The 19,575-nt window shown below is 41.9% G+C and overlaps 1 protein-coding gene across 1 annotated transcript; it reads right to left on the bottom strand.

Annotated features, from left to right (window-relative positions):
* Positions 1 to 4,620: 4,620 nt before the first annotated feature.
* LOC117319028 lies at positions 4,621 to 18,043 on the bottom strand. Its single transcript, XM_033873941.1, has 5 exons — positions 17,910 to 18,043; positions 17,360 to 17,511; positions 17,064 to 17,228; positions 4,843 to 4,889; positions 4,621 to 4,713 (listed from the first exon to the last, which is right to left on the bottom strand). The coding sequence occupies exons 1-5, from the start codon at positions 17,960 to 17,962 to the stop codon at positions 4,651 to 4,653; spliced, it is 480 nt and encodes a 159-aa protein (XP_033729832.1). The 5' UTR covers positions 17,963 to 18,043; the 3' UTR covers positions 4,621 to 4,650.
* Between the last annotated feature and the right edge of the window lie 1,532 nt (positions 18,044 to 19,575).

Consider the following 19,575-nt stretch of genomic DNA (forward strand, 5'->3'; position numbering starts at 1 on the left):
GTAAATAATCATATCAGTGTAAACCTTTCGCAACATGTTAAAAAATTCTAGCCTTGGACAGGTATATCTTTTCAATGTATGTAGCTATCCAAATAGTTGGAAAGCTGCGGATGCAATCGGTAAAATATCCGTGTTTTTCTTGTATATCGCTATTTTTAAACAGCTGGTCCGAAGGACTAGTGGACTTTATAAATGCACTGGCACATTCTTAATTATCTTTTTCTGGATGGTTTATTTGCTCAGTTTGGTCTGGAATATTATTTCGTAAAGGAGACTCATTGTTAACGGGGCCCAAAAGGGGAATTAGAAGTGAATCATAAATGCTTTCTTCTTCCGTGTGGGATGTATTTTTATGGACCTAAAAGGAGGAAGGATTGTGTGTGTGTGTGTGTGTGTGTGTGTGTGAAGTGTTCCTTCATATTAATAGATAAACGGTTTTCTATCAAATATGATCAACTTGTCAAATATGGTAAGCAGCATATTTGGTCAAGGGAACTGAATATTGAATAACTGAAAAGTATATTTCCTCCCCAAGGCAGAAGGGTGGAGCTCAATAGACGGTGTCCACATTACATAAAGTTGAGTAGTTGTGTGACAGAAAGTATATATTAGTGTTGACTACCATACGTAGTTCTGAGAAGTGGATCCCAAAAAATGAAATATATGTGTAGTATAATTTAACTGAATGTTTCCGGTATCAACCATCCGAGTATAAACTCTCTGCTTCCTAGATGTTTATCATCAATAATAAATCACACTTTTTCATTTTATACCAATATTATTATTCATTGAATATGAATTGATGTTATGAGTTCAATCCCAATATCTCGTTTATATATCTGATGGCAACCAAATAACTAGTACATCAAACATTATATATTAACTCATGAGCTTGTCTTTTCGAGTGTCCTGTTTAATTCGGTGAGTTAGCAGGATAAATATAATTCATTGTCTTAAACTTATTATATTGGCGAAGGTAAAGTTTATGTTGGCAGTGTACAGTTTATTTTGGCGAGGGTAAAGTTTATTTTGGCGAGGGTAAATAAAGCCCTCAAGTCACTTGTGTATTCCTGTCTTTTGTTTAAAAAATTCTCCATAACTAATCGTAACAACAAATTCAGCATGATCTTATGAGTGACCAATACAAAGGGAGTGTTGTTGTTTACTCCTTTTGACCAATGTTCATTTTTGTCGCATTATTTGTGACATCAGAAATATATATTAATATTTCATATATATATTAAAGTTTATTTTTATATAAATCGATATATAATTGTGTTACCAAGTTTATTCCAAGAATGTGATGTGTCCCACGCGTCCGTTGAATGTGTATTTATATTGAAAGACGGTAGATAGCTTATGAACAGGATGTTGATTCATACATGATAATAAATGTGAAGGTTTGTGATTAGCATATTTTACATCAAATGAGAGCCCTGATTTACAGCCGTATCTGTTGTAAAGTTAGGTGATATAAAAACTCATACTAAAGGAAAGTATCGACTGGAATACTTTTGATTTCAAAATTACTTCCCTTTCGAAACGTAAACCTACAACCAAACCATGCCGTGAAAATACAGTACTTAGCATGATATATAAACAAAAGTGATCAATAAAGTCAGCCTTGTTTACCAGCAATACAATGATTTACTGCACAAGTATATATTACAGATTCCTGGGACGTGTCATTACTGGCTGTAGGGACGAGTTTAGTTTGGTTATGTTAAAAATGTTTTATACTGTATGTTGGGACAAGGAAGGTTGGGTCATGATAATGTGTTATGCTGGCTGTGGGGACGAGTTTGATTGAGTTATGTTTAAAATGTGTTATACAGAGTGTGTGGAAGAGTTTGGTCGGATTATCATAATGTGTTGTGCTGGCTGAGTGGACGAGTTAAGTTTGGATATATCAAACGTGTTATACTAATTGTAGGAACCATATGGACAATCCAAGTGTGACTTTGAAATATTGTGAGCATCTTGCTGGCATTTAAAGCCACTATTGTGGTGGACACAAGGCGTAGACTTTAAGGTCCTTTTTGAAACTTCAATTGTATCAAGAAAATACAACGACTTATTCTCTAACTCGCTGACTAGGCCGGCATTATACATAAGTGTCTGATTGTATAATGCCATTTAAAAGACTCAATCGCCTTAAGCCACGCGCGTTTCCGTCCAGTCCAGCAGTCTCCAGTCGAATCTGATTCTAGTGTCTCCAGGTGTCTTTTCCCTCAACAGTCTCTGTCTCCAAATGTCTTTGTCCCAGTCAGAACTCCAAACGATCTTACTGTCAATGCTTTAATGCGTAATACGTAAGCGTTACTACTATTTGATGGATAACCCGCCTTTCCCATAGCTGGCGTCAAATAATTTTCAATCTATAATAGGTTTCAATATTTTAGCGGCAATAGGGTATAATGAGAAAACCGTCAGCAATTTTGTTATGCTGAGTAACAGATAAACATTCACCTTGGATTGAGTTTTTCCTATTAACAAAATCCATCTTTAGATTCAATCACATTTAAACATTTGTCAGTTCAACCTAAATATTTCTGCGCATTTAAAAATATTTAATAATCATTTAACTCTGGGCCTATTACGGTTTTGCTGGAATATGATATGTATGCACGCGTGTATGCAACCACTGTATTATTATCTTTACAACATAGAGTATACCCAGGCTCATAATAAAACAATACTTTAATCTTATCTTAACTGGTATATGTTTCATTTATAAATCAGCAAAGTTAACATATTTATCATATCATTTAAAGACACATACACACACACACACACACAAAAAAAAAAACTTTTTTAGTTTTGCTATATGCTATATCCTCAATGAACCAGGTTTGTCAGCAAACACCATGCGTTTCAATGGCACCGTTAACACATAGTGTATCTAATAATTGTCTAGCCAAGGTTTATTGCAAGGAAATGTCGCTATTTCAACAGATGGAATACCATAGAGGTTGAAAGACAAACGACAAATTAAAAAAAAAAAAGAGTTTGTTAAATATGGTAGTGGACAAACTGAATGGCGAAGTGAGCTGATGCCGTCATGCGGAGTCCGTCGTCCGTTTAGCGTCATCTTTACCTTTCGACTTCTGTTTAAAACCCAAAAGACGTATACTCTTGATATTTTCCTTGAAGGTTCTTGTGATGTAGGCCCGCAAAGTATGTGTAAAGGAATTTACCAAAGTTCAAGATCATATGGGTAAAATGTGTTACAAACATTGGAACGACTTCTAACAAACTGAAAGAATCAAAGAAGTGAACCCAGATGTACGTCTGAAACGCCTGCTCCGTTACGATACGTTTACACATGTAAAACTGTCTCTGTTGAGATAATTCTTTTTATCACATAATCGGTCCGTTACCAGTGTAATCGCCCATGTTATATGTTTGCGTATACAGTTTATGTCACTGGTGTAGTATACTCTATAGCGATTTCATTGGCTGCGCAACCAAATGGTTGCCTCCTTTTGATTTTGCCCTCCTCATTTGACTCTAAAACCTGTCAAAAATTATAATTTTATTTTATTTTAACATTTCATGAAACTGGCCTCTCCTCGCCTTGCCAAAGCTTGTTTACTATAAACTTCTAGTATTCGATTCATAAAATCTCCTATTGAATAAAACCTCACATAAGACTTTACGTATGTACCATATTTGCGGTCAAGACAATATAATGCATGTAGCTCCGTTAAGATCAGTTTACGTATGTAACGTTTGTAAACACTTCCTCCACACTAAGTTTCCGAGTCGCCTTTAAAGTAATTAATAACCAACGTATTTTTGTTTTTTGTTTTTTTTTGTTGGTTTTTTTTTTTTTGTAAAACTTTCATTATTACTTTCTGTAACAAAATGTCCACATAAAGACATATTTTTTTATAAACAATAACACATAGGACACAAATCATTTAAAAATGTATCTCTACATTTACCTGTTTCCAGGAAAGGTAGATAATATGGCTACTGGCCTTTTTGAAACAGTGTATTTGACTGGTCCGTATTTTCCCTTCCGTGGCCTTTATGTAACATTGTATTTGGTTGATCAGTATATATTCCCTCCATTACCTTTATGTAGCATTCTACTTGATTGGTCAGTATATTTCCCATTTGGCCTGTATGTCACATTCTTTTTGATTGGTAAGAATATTTTCCATGTATGACCTTAATGTAACATTTTGTTTGATTGGTCAGTATATTTTGCTCCATGAGACTACTAATTATTTGATGGATTCTTTTTTTAGATTTCTTTTCCGGTAACTAGATTAAGATTCTGAACGATTACGAAGAATTGTATTCGATGATTTATCAACGACAATTTGTCCTTATCTATCAGATTTTGTCATGAACGCATCTATATAGGTTAGTTGATAATGTTTTTGAGATCTTATCGTGCCAGGTGAAGACTTATCTTTCGTGAATGCCATATATACTATAGTATGTCTACGAAATGATGTGCATGTTTCCTGGCGGTTTCGTAAATTTGCTACCAATGTTATTCATACAAGTTTGACATTCTACAGTTGACATCCTACAATTTATGTCACACAACTGTCTTTCCTTTCCTGTTATGGTATAAATTGTGATCAACTAACTACAAAACAAGTCCTCTGTCAACAAGATGTTTTATTGTGTTTACTACTCAATTGGTCCCGGGTCGGGGATACCTTGTATGTGCAGCAGGTAGAGAATGGTCAATAGCTGAAATGTAGAGCAGGACATTATCTGAGAGAGGAACTCTCCAATACTTCCATACATCCAATACTTCTAGTTTTAGAGATATAAAGACTGATGGATAACATTTTAAATGAGAAATCAAATACGACTTACAGATTTGAAGTATTGTTTGAACTCTGCTTCATCGACTCGCATATCACCTGTTGAATATAAATTAGATGCATTTATCCCCTAGGAAATTGGTGTGACAAGACAATGGAAATCTCACACAATACAAACAAGCTCATTGCTTATTTAAATGTACATCACCATATATATGTGTCGTCTATATACTATCATAGTCGCATACCCTCGGTTGATTGCACTACGCTACATTTATCACCCATGGGTCCACTCAGCCAAACAAAAATTGTTTCAATGACGTAAGTCGATAAAAAGTAACCAATCAACATACGCTTACGTGAATATTCGCAGCCATTGTTTTTTATATGCAGCTTCTATGCTACCTTCAATCTCATTGGCTTAAATATCTACTTGAAAATGTGTCGGGGCAAATCAGATGGCATCTACAGAAGCGAGATTTTCTGGCTGAGTGGACCATCTGGGTGATAAGTGTAGTGTATCGTAGTCCAATCAACTGTGGGTCTTTGACGATTATATACTTAATACTAATATTGAACTTGATCCTCGAAAACGCACGGAGAAGGAAAAAGTATTAAAATGGTGTTAACCTGTACTGTAAATCTGGTGTCCAACAAAACAAGAACGGCCGGGAAAATGATGACAAATGTTCTGACAAAAGCAAAATTACCTCTTGATTGTGTAGATGATCAGATCTTATTGGGAAAATGTTGCAGTTTTCTTAAACAATTTCTTAAACTACTAGAATGGTACACTACAGTTTGAAGTAAAAGACTGCTTAATAATGCAATGTTATAAGCAAACCTAGCAGGCCTTATAGATGTGGAAATAAACGAAACAGTAACCAAGCCTACCATGCCTCATAGATATGGAAACATTATTCAGTACATTCTTTAGAAATCACTACAGAAGGCCATCTCCCAACATTACATTGTACAATCACTACAGAAGGCCATCTCCCAACATTACATTGTACAATCACTACAGAAGGCCATCTCCCAACATTACATTGTACAATTACTACGGAAGGCCATCTCCCAACATTACATTGTACAATCACTACAGAAGGCCATCCCCCAACATTACATTGTACAATCACTACAGAAGGCCATCTCCCAACATTACATTGTACAATCACTACAGAAGGCCATTTCCCAACATTACATTGTACAATCACTACAGAAGGCCATCTCCCAACATTACATTGTACAATTACTACAGAAGGCCATATCTCAACATTACATTGTACAATTACTACAGAAGGCCATCTCCCAACATTACATTGTACAATCACTACAGAAGGCCATCTCCCAACATTACATTGTACAATTACTACAGAAGGCCATCACCCAACATTACATTGTACAATCACTACAGAAGGCCATCTCCCAACATTACATTGTACAATCACTACAGAAGGCCATCTCCCAACATTACATTGTACAATCACTACAGAAGGCCATCTCCCAACATTACATTGTACAATTACTACAGAAGGCCATCTCCCAACATTACATTGTACAATTACTACTAAAGGCCATCTCCCAACATTACATTGTATAATTACTACAGAAGGCCATCTCCCAACATTACATTGTACAATTACTACAGAAGGCCATCTCCCAATATTACATTGTACAATTACTACAGAAGGCCATCTCCCAACATTACATTGTATAATTACTACAGAAGGCCTTCTCCCAACATTACATTGTACAATCACTACAGAAGGCCATCCCCCAACATTACATTGTACAATCACTACAGAAGGCCATCTCCCAACATTACATTGTACAATCACTACAGAAGGCCATCTCCCAACATTACAATGTACAATCACTACAGAAGGCCATCTCCCAACATTACATTGTACAATTACTACATAAGGCCGTCCCCCAACATTACATTGTACAATTACTACAGAAGGCCATCTCCCAACATTACATTGTACAATCACTACAGAAGGCCATCTCCCAACATTACATTGTACAATTACTACAGAAGGTCATCTCCCAACATTACAATGTACAATTACTACAGAAGGCCATCTCCCAACATTACATTGTACAATTACTACAGAAGGATATCCCCCAACATTACATTGTACAATTACTACAGAAGGCCATCTCCCAACATTACATTGTACAATTACTACAGAAGGCCATCTCCCAACATTACATTGTACAATTACTACAGAAGGTCATCTCCCAACATTACATTGTACAATCACTACAGAAGGCCATCTCCCAACATTACATTGTACAATTACTACAGAAGGCCATCTCCCAACATTACATTGTACAATCACTACAGAAGGCCATCTCCCAACATTACATTGTACAATTACTACAGAAGGCCATCTCCCAACATTACATTGTACAATTACTACAGAAGGCTATCCCCCAACATTACATTGTACAATTACTACAGAGAACACATGATGATATTATTTTTAACCTGTTCTAGTACTAGTTTTGTCTGTAAACTACAATAATCATTCTAATGAGGTAATGAAGGCGAGAAAAGGAAATTCTGGTCGTCTAGGTTATCTATTAAGTAGCCATCGACCTAACACGAAGTCAGGGATGGTAACATGGAAGTCAGGGAAATTCTCGACGAAGATGGATTCATTTTATTGCGGACACTACTCACTATAAGGATACCGGGCTACTTGGAATACTGGAATATTATTGTAGGGAAACTGGGTAACAAACTAAAGGGATACCGGATTACTTACTGTTGGGATACAGGTCTACGTAGTGATACCGGCATAATTACTATTGGGATACTGGACTACTTACTGTAGGGATACCGGACTACTTACTATGGGGATACCGGACTACTTACTATGGGGATACCGGACTACTTACTGTTGGGGTACCGGACTACGTAGGGATACCGGACTACTTACTGTTGGGATACCGGACTGCTTACTGTTGGGATACCGGACTACTTACTGTTGGGAAACCGGACTACTTACTTTTGGGACACTGGACTAATTACTGTTGGGATACCGGACTACGTAGTGATACGGAGCTATTTACTGTAGGGATACCGGACTACTTACTGTGGGGATACCGGACTACTTACTGTGGGGATACCGGACTACTTACTGTGGGGATACCGGACTACTTACTGTTGGGATACCGGACTACTTACTGTGGGGATACCGGACTACTTACTGTGGGGATACCGGACTACTTACTGTGGGGATACCGGACTACGTAGGGATACCGGACTACTTACTGTTGGGATACCGGACTACGTAGTGATACGGGGCTATTTACTGTAGGGATACCGGACTACTTACTGTGGGGATACCGGACTACTTACTGTTGGATACCGGACTACTTACTGTTGGGATACCGGACTACGTAGGGATACCGGACTACGTAGGGATACCGGACTACTTACTGTTGGGATACCGGACTACGTAGGGATACCGGACTACTTACTATGGGGATACCGGACTACTTACTGTTGGGATACCGGACTACGTAGGGATACCGGACTACTTACTGTTGGGATACCGGACTACTTACTGTTGGGATACCGGACTACTTACTGTTGGGATACCGGACTACTTACTGTTGGGATACCGGACTACGTAGTGATACGGGGCTATTTACTGTAGGGATACCGGACTACTTACTGTTGGGATACCGGACTACTTACTGTGGGGATACCGGACTACTTACTGTGGGGATACCGGAGTACTTTCTGTTGGGATACCGGACTACGTAGTGATACGGGGCTATTTACTGTAGGGATACCGGACTCCTTTCTGTGGGGATACCGGACTACTAACTGTTGGGATACCGGACTACTTACTGTGGGGATACCGGACTACTTACTGTTGGGACACTGGACTAATTACTGTTGGGATACCGGACTACGTAGTGATACGGAGCTATTTACTGTAGGGATACCGGACTACTTACTGTGGGGATACCGGACTACTTACTGTGGGGATACCGGACTACTTACTGTGGGGATACCGGACTACTTACTGTTGGGATACCGGACTACTTACTGTGGGGATACCGGACTACTTACTGTGGGGATACCGGACTACGTAGGGATACTGGACTACTTTCTGTTGGGATACAGGACTACGTAGTGATACGGGGCTATTTACTGTAGGGATACCGGACTACTTTCTGTGGGGATACCGGACTACTTACTGTTGGGATACCGGACTACTTACTGTTGGGATACCGGACTACGTAGGGATACCGGACTACGTAGGGATACCGGACTACTTACTGTTGGGATACCGGACTACGTAGGGATACCGGACTACTTACTATGGGGATACCGGACAACTTACTGTTGGGGTACCGGACTACGTAGGGATACCGGACTACTTACTGTTGGGATACCGGACTACTTACTGTTGGGATACCGGACTACTTACTGTTGGGATACCGGACTACGTAGTGATACGGGGCTATTTACTGTAGGGATACCGGACTACTTACTGTTGGGATACCGGACTACTTACTGTGGGGATACCGGACTACTTACTGTTGGGATACCGGACTACTTACTGTGGGGATACCGGACTACTTACTGTGGGGATACCGGACTACTTACTGTGGGGATACCGGACTACTTTCTGTTGGGATACCGGACTACGTAGTGATACGGGGCTATTTACTGTAGGGATACCGGACTCCTTTCTGTGGGGATACCGGACTACTAGCTGTTGGGATACCGGACTACTTACTGTTGGGAAACCGGACTACTTACTTTTGGGACACTGGACTAATTACTGTTGGGATACCGGACTACGTAGTGATACTGGACTACTTACTGTAGGGATACCGGACTACTTACTGTGGGGATACCGGACTACTTACTGTGGGGATACCGGACTACTTACTGTGGGGATACCGGACTACTTACTGTTGGGATACCGGACTACTTACTGTGGGGATACCGGACTACTTACTGTGGGGATACCGGACTACTTACTGTGGGGATACCGGACTACGTAGGGATACTGGACTACTTACTGTTGGGATACCGGACTACGTAGTGATACGGGGCTATTTACTGTAGGGATACCGGACTACTTTCTGTGGGGATACCGGACTACTTACTGTTGGGATACCGGACTACTTACTGTTGGGATACCGGACTACGTAGGGATACCGGACTACGTAGGGATACCGGACTACTTACTGTTGGGATATCGGACTACGTAGGGATACCGGACTACTTACTATGGGGATACCGGACAACTTACTGTTGGGATACCGGACTACGTAGGGATACCGGACTACTTACTGTTGGGATACCGGACTACTTACTGTTGGGATACCGGACTACTTACTGTTGGGATACCGGACTACTTACTGTTGGGATACCGGACTACGTAGTGATACGGGGCTATTTACTGTAGGGATACCGGACTACTTACTGTTGGGATACCGGACTACTTACTGTGGGGATACCGGACTACTTACTGTTGGGATACCGGACTACTTACTGTGGGGATACCGGACTACTTACTGTGGGGATACCGGACTACTTACTGTGGGGATACCGGACTACTTACTGTTGGGATACCGGACTACGTAGTGATACGGGGCTATTTACTGTAGGGATACCGGACTACTTACTGTGGGATACCGGACTACTTACTGTGGGATACCGGACTACTTCACTGGTGGGGATACCGGACTTACTTACTATGTGATGCCTGGACGTACTTACTGTGAGGATACCGGACTACGACTAGTGGATACCGGACTATTTACTCATTCGGGGATTACCGGACTCCTTTACTGATGGGGCTACCGGCACTCACTTAACTGTTGGGATACCGGACTACTTACTGTGGGGATACCGGACTACTACTGTTGGTTTGGATTACCGGACTACTTTACTGTTGGGATTACCGGACTACTTTACTGTTTGGATACCGGACTTAGTTACTGCGGGGATACCGACTACTTACTGTAGGGATACCGCTTATTACTTACCGTTGGGATACCGGACTAATTACTGTTGGGATACCGGACTACTTACTGTGAGGATACCGGACTACTTACTGTGGGGATACCGGACTACTTACTGTTGGGATACCGGACTACTTACTGTAGGGATACCGGACTACTTACTGTTGGGATACCGGACTACTTACTGTGAGGATACATGACTACGAAGGGATACCGGACTACTTACTGTTGGGATACCGGACTACTTACTGTTGGGATACCGGACTACTTACTGTGGGGATACCGGACTACTTACTGTTGTGATACCGGACTACTTACTGTAGGGATACCGGACTAATTTCTGTGGGGATACTGGACTACTTACTGTAGGGATACCGGACTACTTACTGTGGGGATACCGGACTACTTACTGTAGGGATACCGGGCTATTTACTGTAGGGATACCGGACTACTTACTGTGGGGATACCGGACTACTTACTGTTGGGATACCGGACTACTCACTGTTGGGATACCGGACTACGTAGTGATACGGGGCTATTTACTGTAGGGATACCGGACTACTTACTGTAGGGATACATGACTACGTAGGGAAACCGGACTACTTACTGTTGGGATACCGGACTACTTACTGTAGGGATAAAGGACTACGTAGTGATACGGGGCTATTTACTGTAGGTATACCGGACTACTTACTGTAGGGATACATGACTACGTAGTGATACGGGGCTATTTACTGTAGGGATACCGGACTACTTACTGTAGGGATACATTACTACGCAGGGATACCGGACTACTTACTGTAGGGATACCGGACTACGTAGGGATATGGGACTACTAACTGTAGGGATAAAGGACTACGTAGGGATACCGGACTACTTACTGTTTGGATACCGGACTACTTACTGTAGGGATACCGTACTACTTACCGTGGGGAAACCGGACTACTTACTGTTTGGATACCGGACTGCTTACTGTGGGGATACCGGACTACTTACTGTGGGGATACCGGACTACTAACTGTAGGGATACCGGCATAATTACTATTGGGATACTGGACTACTTACTGTAGGGATACCGGACTACTTACTATGGGGATACCGGACTACTTACTATGGGGATACCGGACTACTTACTGTTGGGGTACCGGACTACGTAGGGATACCGGACTACTTACTGTTGGGATACCGGACTACTTACTGTTGGGATAACGGACTACTTACTGTTGGGATACCGGACTACTTACTGTTGGGACACTGGACTAATTACAGTTGGGATACCGGACTACGTAGTGATACGGAGCTATTTACTGTAGGGATACCGGACTACTTACTGTTGTGATACCGGACTACTTACTGCGGGGATACCGGACTACTTACTGTGGGGATACCGGACTACTTACTGTGGGGATACCGGACTACTTACTGTGGGGATACCGGCATAATTACTATTGGGATACTGGACTACTTACTGTAGGGATACCTGACTACTTACTATGGGGATACCGGACTACTTACTATGGGGATACCGGACTACTTACTGTTGGGGTACCGGACTACGTAGGGATACCGGACTACTTACTGTTTGGATACCGGACTACTTACTGTAGGGATACCGTACTACTTACTGTTGGGGTACCGGACTACGTAGGGATACCGGACTACTTACTGTTGGGATACCGGACTACTTACTGTTGGGATACCGGACTACTTACTGTTGGGATACCGGACTACTTACTGTTGGGACACTGGACTAATTACAGTTGGGATACCGGACTACGTAGTGATACGGAGCTATTTACTGTAGGGATACCGGACTACTTACTGTTGTGATACCGGACTACTTACTGCGGGGATACCGGACTACTTACTGTGGGGATACCGGACTACTTACTGTGGGGATACCGGACTACTTACTGTAGGGATACCGGCATAATTACTATTGGGATACTGGACTACTTACTGTAGGGATACCGGACTACTTACTATGGGGATACCGGACTACTTACTATGGGGATACCGGACTACTTACTGTTGGGGTACCGGACTACGTAGGGATACCGGACTACTTACTGTTGGGATACCGGACTACTTACTGTTGGGATACCGGACTACTTACTGTTGGGATACCGGACTACTTACTGTTGGGATACCGGACTACTTACTGTTGGGACACTGGACTAATTACAGTTGGGATACCGGACTACGTAGTGATACGGAGCTATTTACTGTAGGGATACCGGACTACTTACTGTTGTGATACCGGACTACTTACTGCGGGGATACCGGACTACTTACTGTGGGGATACCGGACTACTTACTGTGGGGATACCGGACTACTTACTGTAGGGATACCGGCATAATTACTATTGGGATACTGGACTACTTACTGTAGGGATACCGGACTACTTACTATGGGGATACCGGACTACTTACTGTTGGGGTACCGGACTACGTAGGGATACCGGACTACTTACTGTTTGGATACCGGACTACTTACTGTAGGGATACCGGACTACTTACTGTTGGGGTACCGGACTACGTAGGGATACCGGACTACTTACTGTTGGGATACCGGACTACTTACTGTTGGGATACCGGACTACTTACTGTTGGGACACTGGACTAATTACTGTTGGGATACCGGACTACGTAGTGATACGGAGCTATTTACTGTAGGGATACCGGACTACTTACTGTTGTGATACCGGACTACTTACTGCGGGGATACCGGACTACTTACTGTGGGGATACCGGACTACTTACTGTGGGGATACCGGACTACTTACTGTAGGGATACCGGCATAATTACTATTGGGATACTGGACTACTTACTGTAGGGATACCGGACTACTTACTATGGGGATACCGGACTACTTACTATGGGGATACCGGACTACTTACTGTAGGGATACCGGACTACTTACTGTGGGGATACCGGACTACTTACTGTAGGGATACCGGGCTATTTACTGTAGGGATACCGGACTACTTACTGTGGGGATACCGGACTACTTACTGTTGGGATACCGGACTACTCACTGTTGGGATACCGGACTACGTAGTGATACGGGGCTATTTACTGTAGGGATACCGGACTACGTACTGTAGGGATACATGACTACGTAGGGAAACCGGACTACTTACTGTTGGGATACCGGACTACTTACTGTAGGGATAAAGGACTACGTAGTGATACGGGGCTATTTACTGTAGGGATACCGGACTACTTACTGTAGGGATACATTACTACGTAGTGATACGGGGCTATTTACTGTAGGGATACCGGACTACTTACTGTAGGGATACATTACTACGTAGGGATACCGGACTACTTACTGTTGGGATACCGGACTACGTAGGGATATGGGACTACTAACTGTAGGGATAAAGGACTACGTAGGGATACCGGACTACTTACTGTTTGGATACCGGACTACTTACTGTAGGGATACCGTACTACTTACCGTGGGGAACCGGACTACTTACTGTTGGATACCGGACTGCTTACTGTGGGGATACCGGACTACTTACTGTGGGGGATACCGGACTACTTACTGTAGGGATACCGGACTACTTACTGTTGGGATACCAGACTACTTACTGTTGAGATACCGGACTACTTACTGTTGGGATACCGGACTACTTACTATGGGGATACCGGACTACTTACTGTTGGGGTACCGGACTACGTAGGGATACCGGACTACTTACTGTTGGGATACCGGACTACTTACTGTTGGGATACCGGACTACTTACTGTTGGGATACCGGACTACTTACTGTTGGGATACCGGACTACTTACTGTTGGGACACTGGACTAATTACAGTTGGGATACCGGACTACGTAGTGATACGGAGCTATTTACTGTAGGGATACCGGACTACTTACTGTTGTGATACCGGACTACTTACTGTGGGGATACCGGACTACTTACTGTGGGGATACCGGACTACTTACTGTGGGGATACCGGACTACTTACTGTAGGGATACCGGCATAATTACTATTGGGATACTGGACTACTTACTGTAGGGATACCGGACTACTTACTATGGGGATACCGGACTACTTACTGTTGGGATACCGGACTACGTAGGGATACCGGACTACTTACTGTGGGGATACCGGACTACTTACTGTAGGGATACCGGACTACTTACTGTGGGGATACCGGACTACGTAGGGATACCGGACTACTTACTGTTGGGATACCGGACTACTTACTGTTGGGATACCGGACTACTTACTGTTGGGACACTGGACTAATTACTGTTGGGATACCGGACTACGTAGTGATACGGAGCTATTTACTGTAGGGATACCGGACTACTTACTGTTGTGATACCGGACTACTTACTGTGGGGATACCGGACTACTTACTGTGGGGATACCGGACTACTTACTGTGGGGATACCGGACTACTTACTGTAGGGATACCGGCATAATTACTATTGGGATACTGGACTACTTACTGTAGGGATACCGGACTACTTACTATGGGGATACCGGACTACTTACTGTAGGGATACCGGACTACTTACTGTGGGGATACCGGACTACTTACTGTAGGGATACCGGGCTACTTACTGTGGGGATACCGGACTACTTACTGTTGGGATACCGGACTACTCACTGTGGGGATACCGGACTACTTACTGTAGGGATACCGGACTACTTACTGTGGGGATACCGGACTACTTACTGTTGGGATACCGGACTACTCACTGTTGGGATACCGGACTACGTAGTGATACGGGGCTATTTACTGTAGGGATACCGGACTACGTACTGTAGGGATACATGACTACGTAGGGAAACCGGACTACTTACTGTTGGGATACCGGACTACTTACTGTAGGGATAAAGGACTACGTAGTGATACGGGGCTATTTACTGTAGGGATACCGGACTACTTACTGTAGGGATACATTACTACGTAGTGATACGGGGCTATTTACTGTAGGGATACCGGACTACTTACTGTAGGGATACATTACTACGTAGGGATACCGGACTACTTACTGTTGGGATACCGGACTACGTAGGGATATGGGACTACTAACTGTAGGGATAAAGGACTACGTAGGGATACCGGACTACTTACTGTTTGGATACCGGACTACTTACTGTAGGGATACCGTACTACTTACCGTGGGGAAACCGGACTACTTACTGTTTGGATACCGGACTGCTTACTGTGGGGATACCGGACTACTTACTGTGGGGATACCGGACTACTTACTGTAGGGATACCGGACTACTTACTGTTGGGATACCAGACTACTTACTGTTGGGATACCGGACTACTTACTGTTGGGATACCGGACTACTTACTGTGGGGATACCGGACTACTTACTGTTGTGATACCGGACTACTTACTGTAGGGATACCGGACTAATTTCTGTGGGGATACCGGACTACTTACTGTAGGGATACCGGACTACTTACTGTGGGGATACCGGACTACTTACTGTAGGGATACCGGGCTATTTACTGTAGGGATACCGGACTACTTACTGTGGGGATACCGGACTACTTACTGTTGGGATACCGGACTACTCACTGTTGGGATACCGGACTACGTAGTGATACGGGGCTATTTACTGTAGGGATACCGGACTACTTACTGTAGGGATACATGACTACGTAGGGAAACCGGACTACTTACTGTTGGGATACCGGACTACTGACTGTAGGGATAAAGGACTACGTAGTGATACCGGACTACTTACTGTAGGGATACCGGGCTATTTACTGTAGGGATACCGGACTACTTACTGTGGGGATACCGGACTACTTACTGTTGGGATACCGGACTACTCACTGTTGGGATACCGGACTACGTAGTGATACGGGGCTATTTACTGTAGGGATACCGGACTACTTACTGTAGGGATACATGACTACGTAGGGAAACCGGACTACTTACTGTAGGGATACATGACTACGTAGTGATACGGGGCTATTTACTGTAGGGATACCGGACTACTTACTGTAGGGATACATGACTACGTAGGGAAACCGGACTACTTACTGTAGGGATACCGGACTACTTACTGTAGGGATACATGACTACGTAGGGATACCGGACTACTTACTGTTGGGATACCGGACTACGTAGGGATATGGGACTACTAACTGTAGGGATAAAGGACTACGTAGGGATACTGGACTACTTACTGTTGGGATACAGGACTACGTAGGGATACCAGACTACTTACTGTATGAATGTGGGACTACTTACGGTATGTATGGCGATACTTACCGTTCATATCAATACGTGCATAAACTGTATCAAGGTCCTTGGTGTCGATCGTACCATTCTGGTCAACGTCAAACTCTTGGAACAGCCCATATGCAACTGAACCTAAGTCGGGATCATCTTTCAGAAAATGAGTGAAGAATTCCCCCATCGTAACATGAGAATTGTCTTAAAAAGGAAAACAGACAACTGAATGGATTACATACTGGTATACTCTCTGTTAGACATTCAGTAGGATGTTTATTAGTGATAGCATTATAAACATTATATCTGACACATTTATAATGGTAAATACTTACTGTCGGTGTCGTATGAGTGGATGAAGGACTCCAGATCGTTCCTTAGAAACACGTGGTCGTTGTCGGTCTCCAACTGGGCCCAGAGATTAGCTGTCGCATTATCAATATGGGACAAAAATATCTGTACAGGGTCATCAGCAGCCAAGCAGAGACTGGAGAGGGGAAAATATTACAACATTCTATTGTCAAAATCAATCTGAGGCCAATGAAGAATCTATGAAATTACCAACAACGATGCCATAACAAATACATGATTTGTACACGACCTTAAAAGAAGATTCGCAAACAACGAGCAATACAATTATACAAACAAACCTGGTAGATGTAAAACAATACATAACATCATTAACAGATTTTGGAAACATTTTTCATTTGAAAAAAAAAAACCCAAATCAAAATGGATGAGCAATGAAGCATTCGTCTCCGTGGTTAACGCAACTGTAAATCGTAACGCCCTCCATTCTTAAAAAAGGGGGAGGAACGAACTTGATTTCAGAAAATCACTCCTCCATTTTAGGTAAAGACGATCTCATAATGATCTGATCACTACCTGTATCCGTAAACAGCGATAACCAGTAACGGCAGAAGTCTCATGGTGAACATACTGTCGACGTCCTGTCTTTCGGATTCTAAATGATCCACAAATTCTGTTAGCTTGTCCAGCTGATAAGACTTTCCTTAATACCAAAAGATAAGGACGACTTTGGAAGGTCATTACCAGGTCACGAACGTGCTTAAACACTCAAACTTCATGTTGGGAAGTTCTATAGAGAAGAAAAGCAATGCAATGATATAGCCGTTGATTCTGTAGTTGTAATAGGATTGTATTCTATAGCCGCCAGTAAAACCTTTCTGATATCAAACATCATGTTTTGTTTTTGTTTTTGTTTTTTGTGTGTTTTGTTTTGTTTTACATAAAAATGAATAAATTCCATTGCAATATGGAGTAACCTCTTTACAAATACAATAAATCCATTATTTAAGACAATGGATGGTAAATATTTATGGTCAAAGTCATGCGACATACATATACCCATATTAAAATTTATAGATTGTAACTCTCGGCCAATTCCTTAACGGCTCGGAATGCGATATATATATATTTCTATCGCCGGATGAAACCCATTCGCTCTACATCTTCATCTCCAAGGTAACAAAATGTATCACTGATTTATCTTAAGTACATTGTACATACGTAAATTGAAGGAGTAATGAAATCAATAGGCTGTCACTTCCTGATACCGTATATCAATATCATTTTATAACAGTCTGGTTACGTTATTAGTTTTAAGATAAATACTATTCTTTGAATGAAATACCTCTCATGACATCAAGGTTACCTGAATTCCTCATGTTTTAAGGTAAAAAAGATTGCTTGAGCTTTCGGATAACCGTATTTCAGATGAAACGATTTCCCCTGAGGATGAACAAATGAGTTACCTCTCCATGTAATATTGTATTAGTTTTTATTCCAAGTGACAAAATATCAGGCAACTATAAAACTATAATTTGATATCAATATTGTTTTCTACCACAATACCCCGTGTTATTCAACTCTCAGACCATCAGTTAATCATTACAGCCGTTGATTAACAATCTGTTTATACCACACGTGGTATAAACTCTGTACGCATTTTGATTGGCTAACACGGTGAACTTTGACACAAGCTGCAATTTTTATCGACGTCATCAATAATCTAATGACGTCACATCACCGGGTCCCGGACGTCACCGGTACACTTTATTTGCATACGCGAAATTATACTTGGCCACGTTTCCCTTTGATTCAAGCCGATATTATTGTGGTAGAAACAGGTCACACGACTCGAAATTGTTGGATATGGTATTTATTTCACACTCGTAAGTTATTTTTTAAAAGTTGCAAAAAACACTCGCTAAAGCTCGTGTCTTTTGTAACTTTTAAAAAATAACTTACTCGTGTGAAATAAATTCCATATCCAACAACCACTCGTTGTGTAACCTCTATTTATTCCATACAAGACTAAGAAATACTGGAAGTAAATTTGTTCTAGATATTTCACCAACACTCTGGAGTAATACTGCGTATTTGTGTAATATTCCTTCTCAGAAAAGTTGTATTTCTTTAATTTGGATAATTACATGTCAGTTGTACGTGTATTTTTAAACTAGATATAAACACATGTATATTGGGGTACCTTCTGTGATAAGTATAATGTTGAGATATCTGATTTGAA

The sequence above is a fragment of the Pecten maximus genome, chromosome 2, assembly GCF_902652985.1.
Source record: "Pecten maximus chromosome 2, xPecMax1.1, whole genome shotgun sequence".
Lineage (NCBI taxonomy): Eukaryota > Metazoa > Mollusca > Bivalvia > Pectinida > Pectinidae > Pecten > Pecten maximus.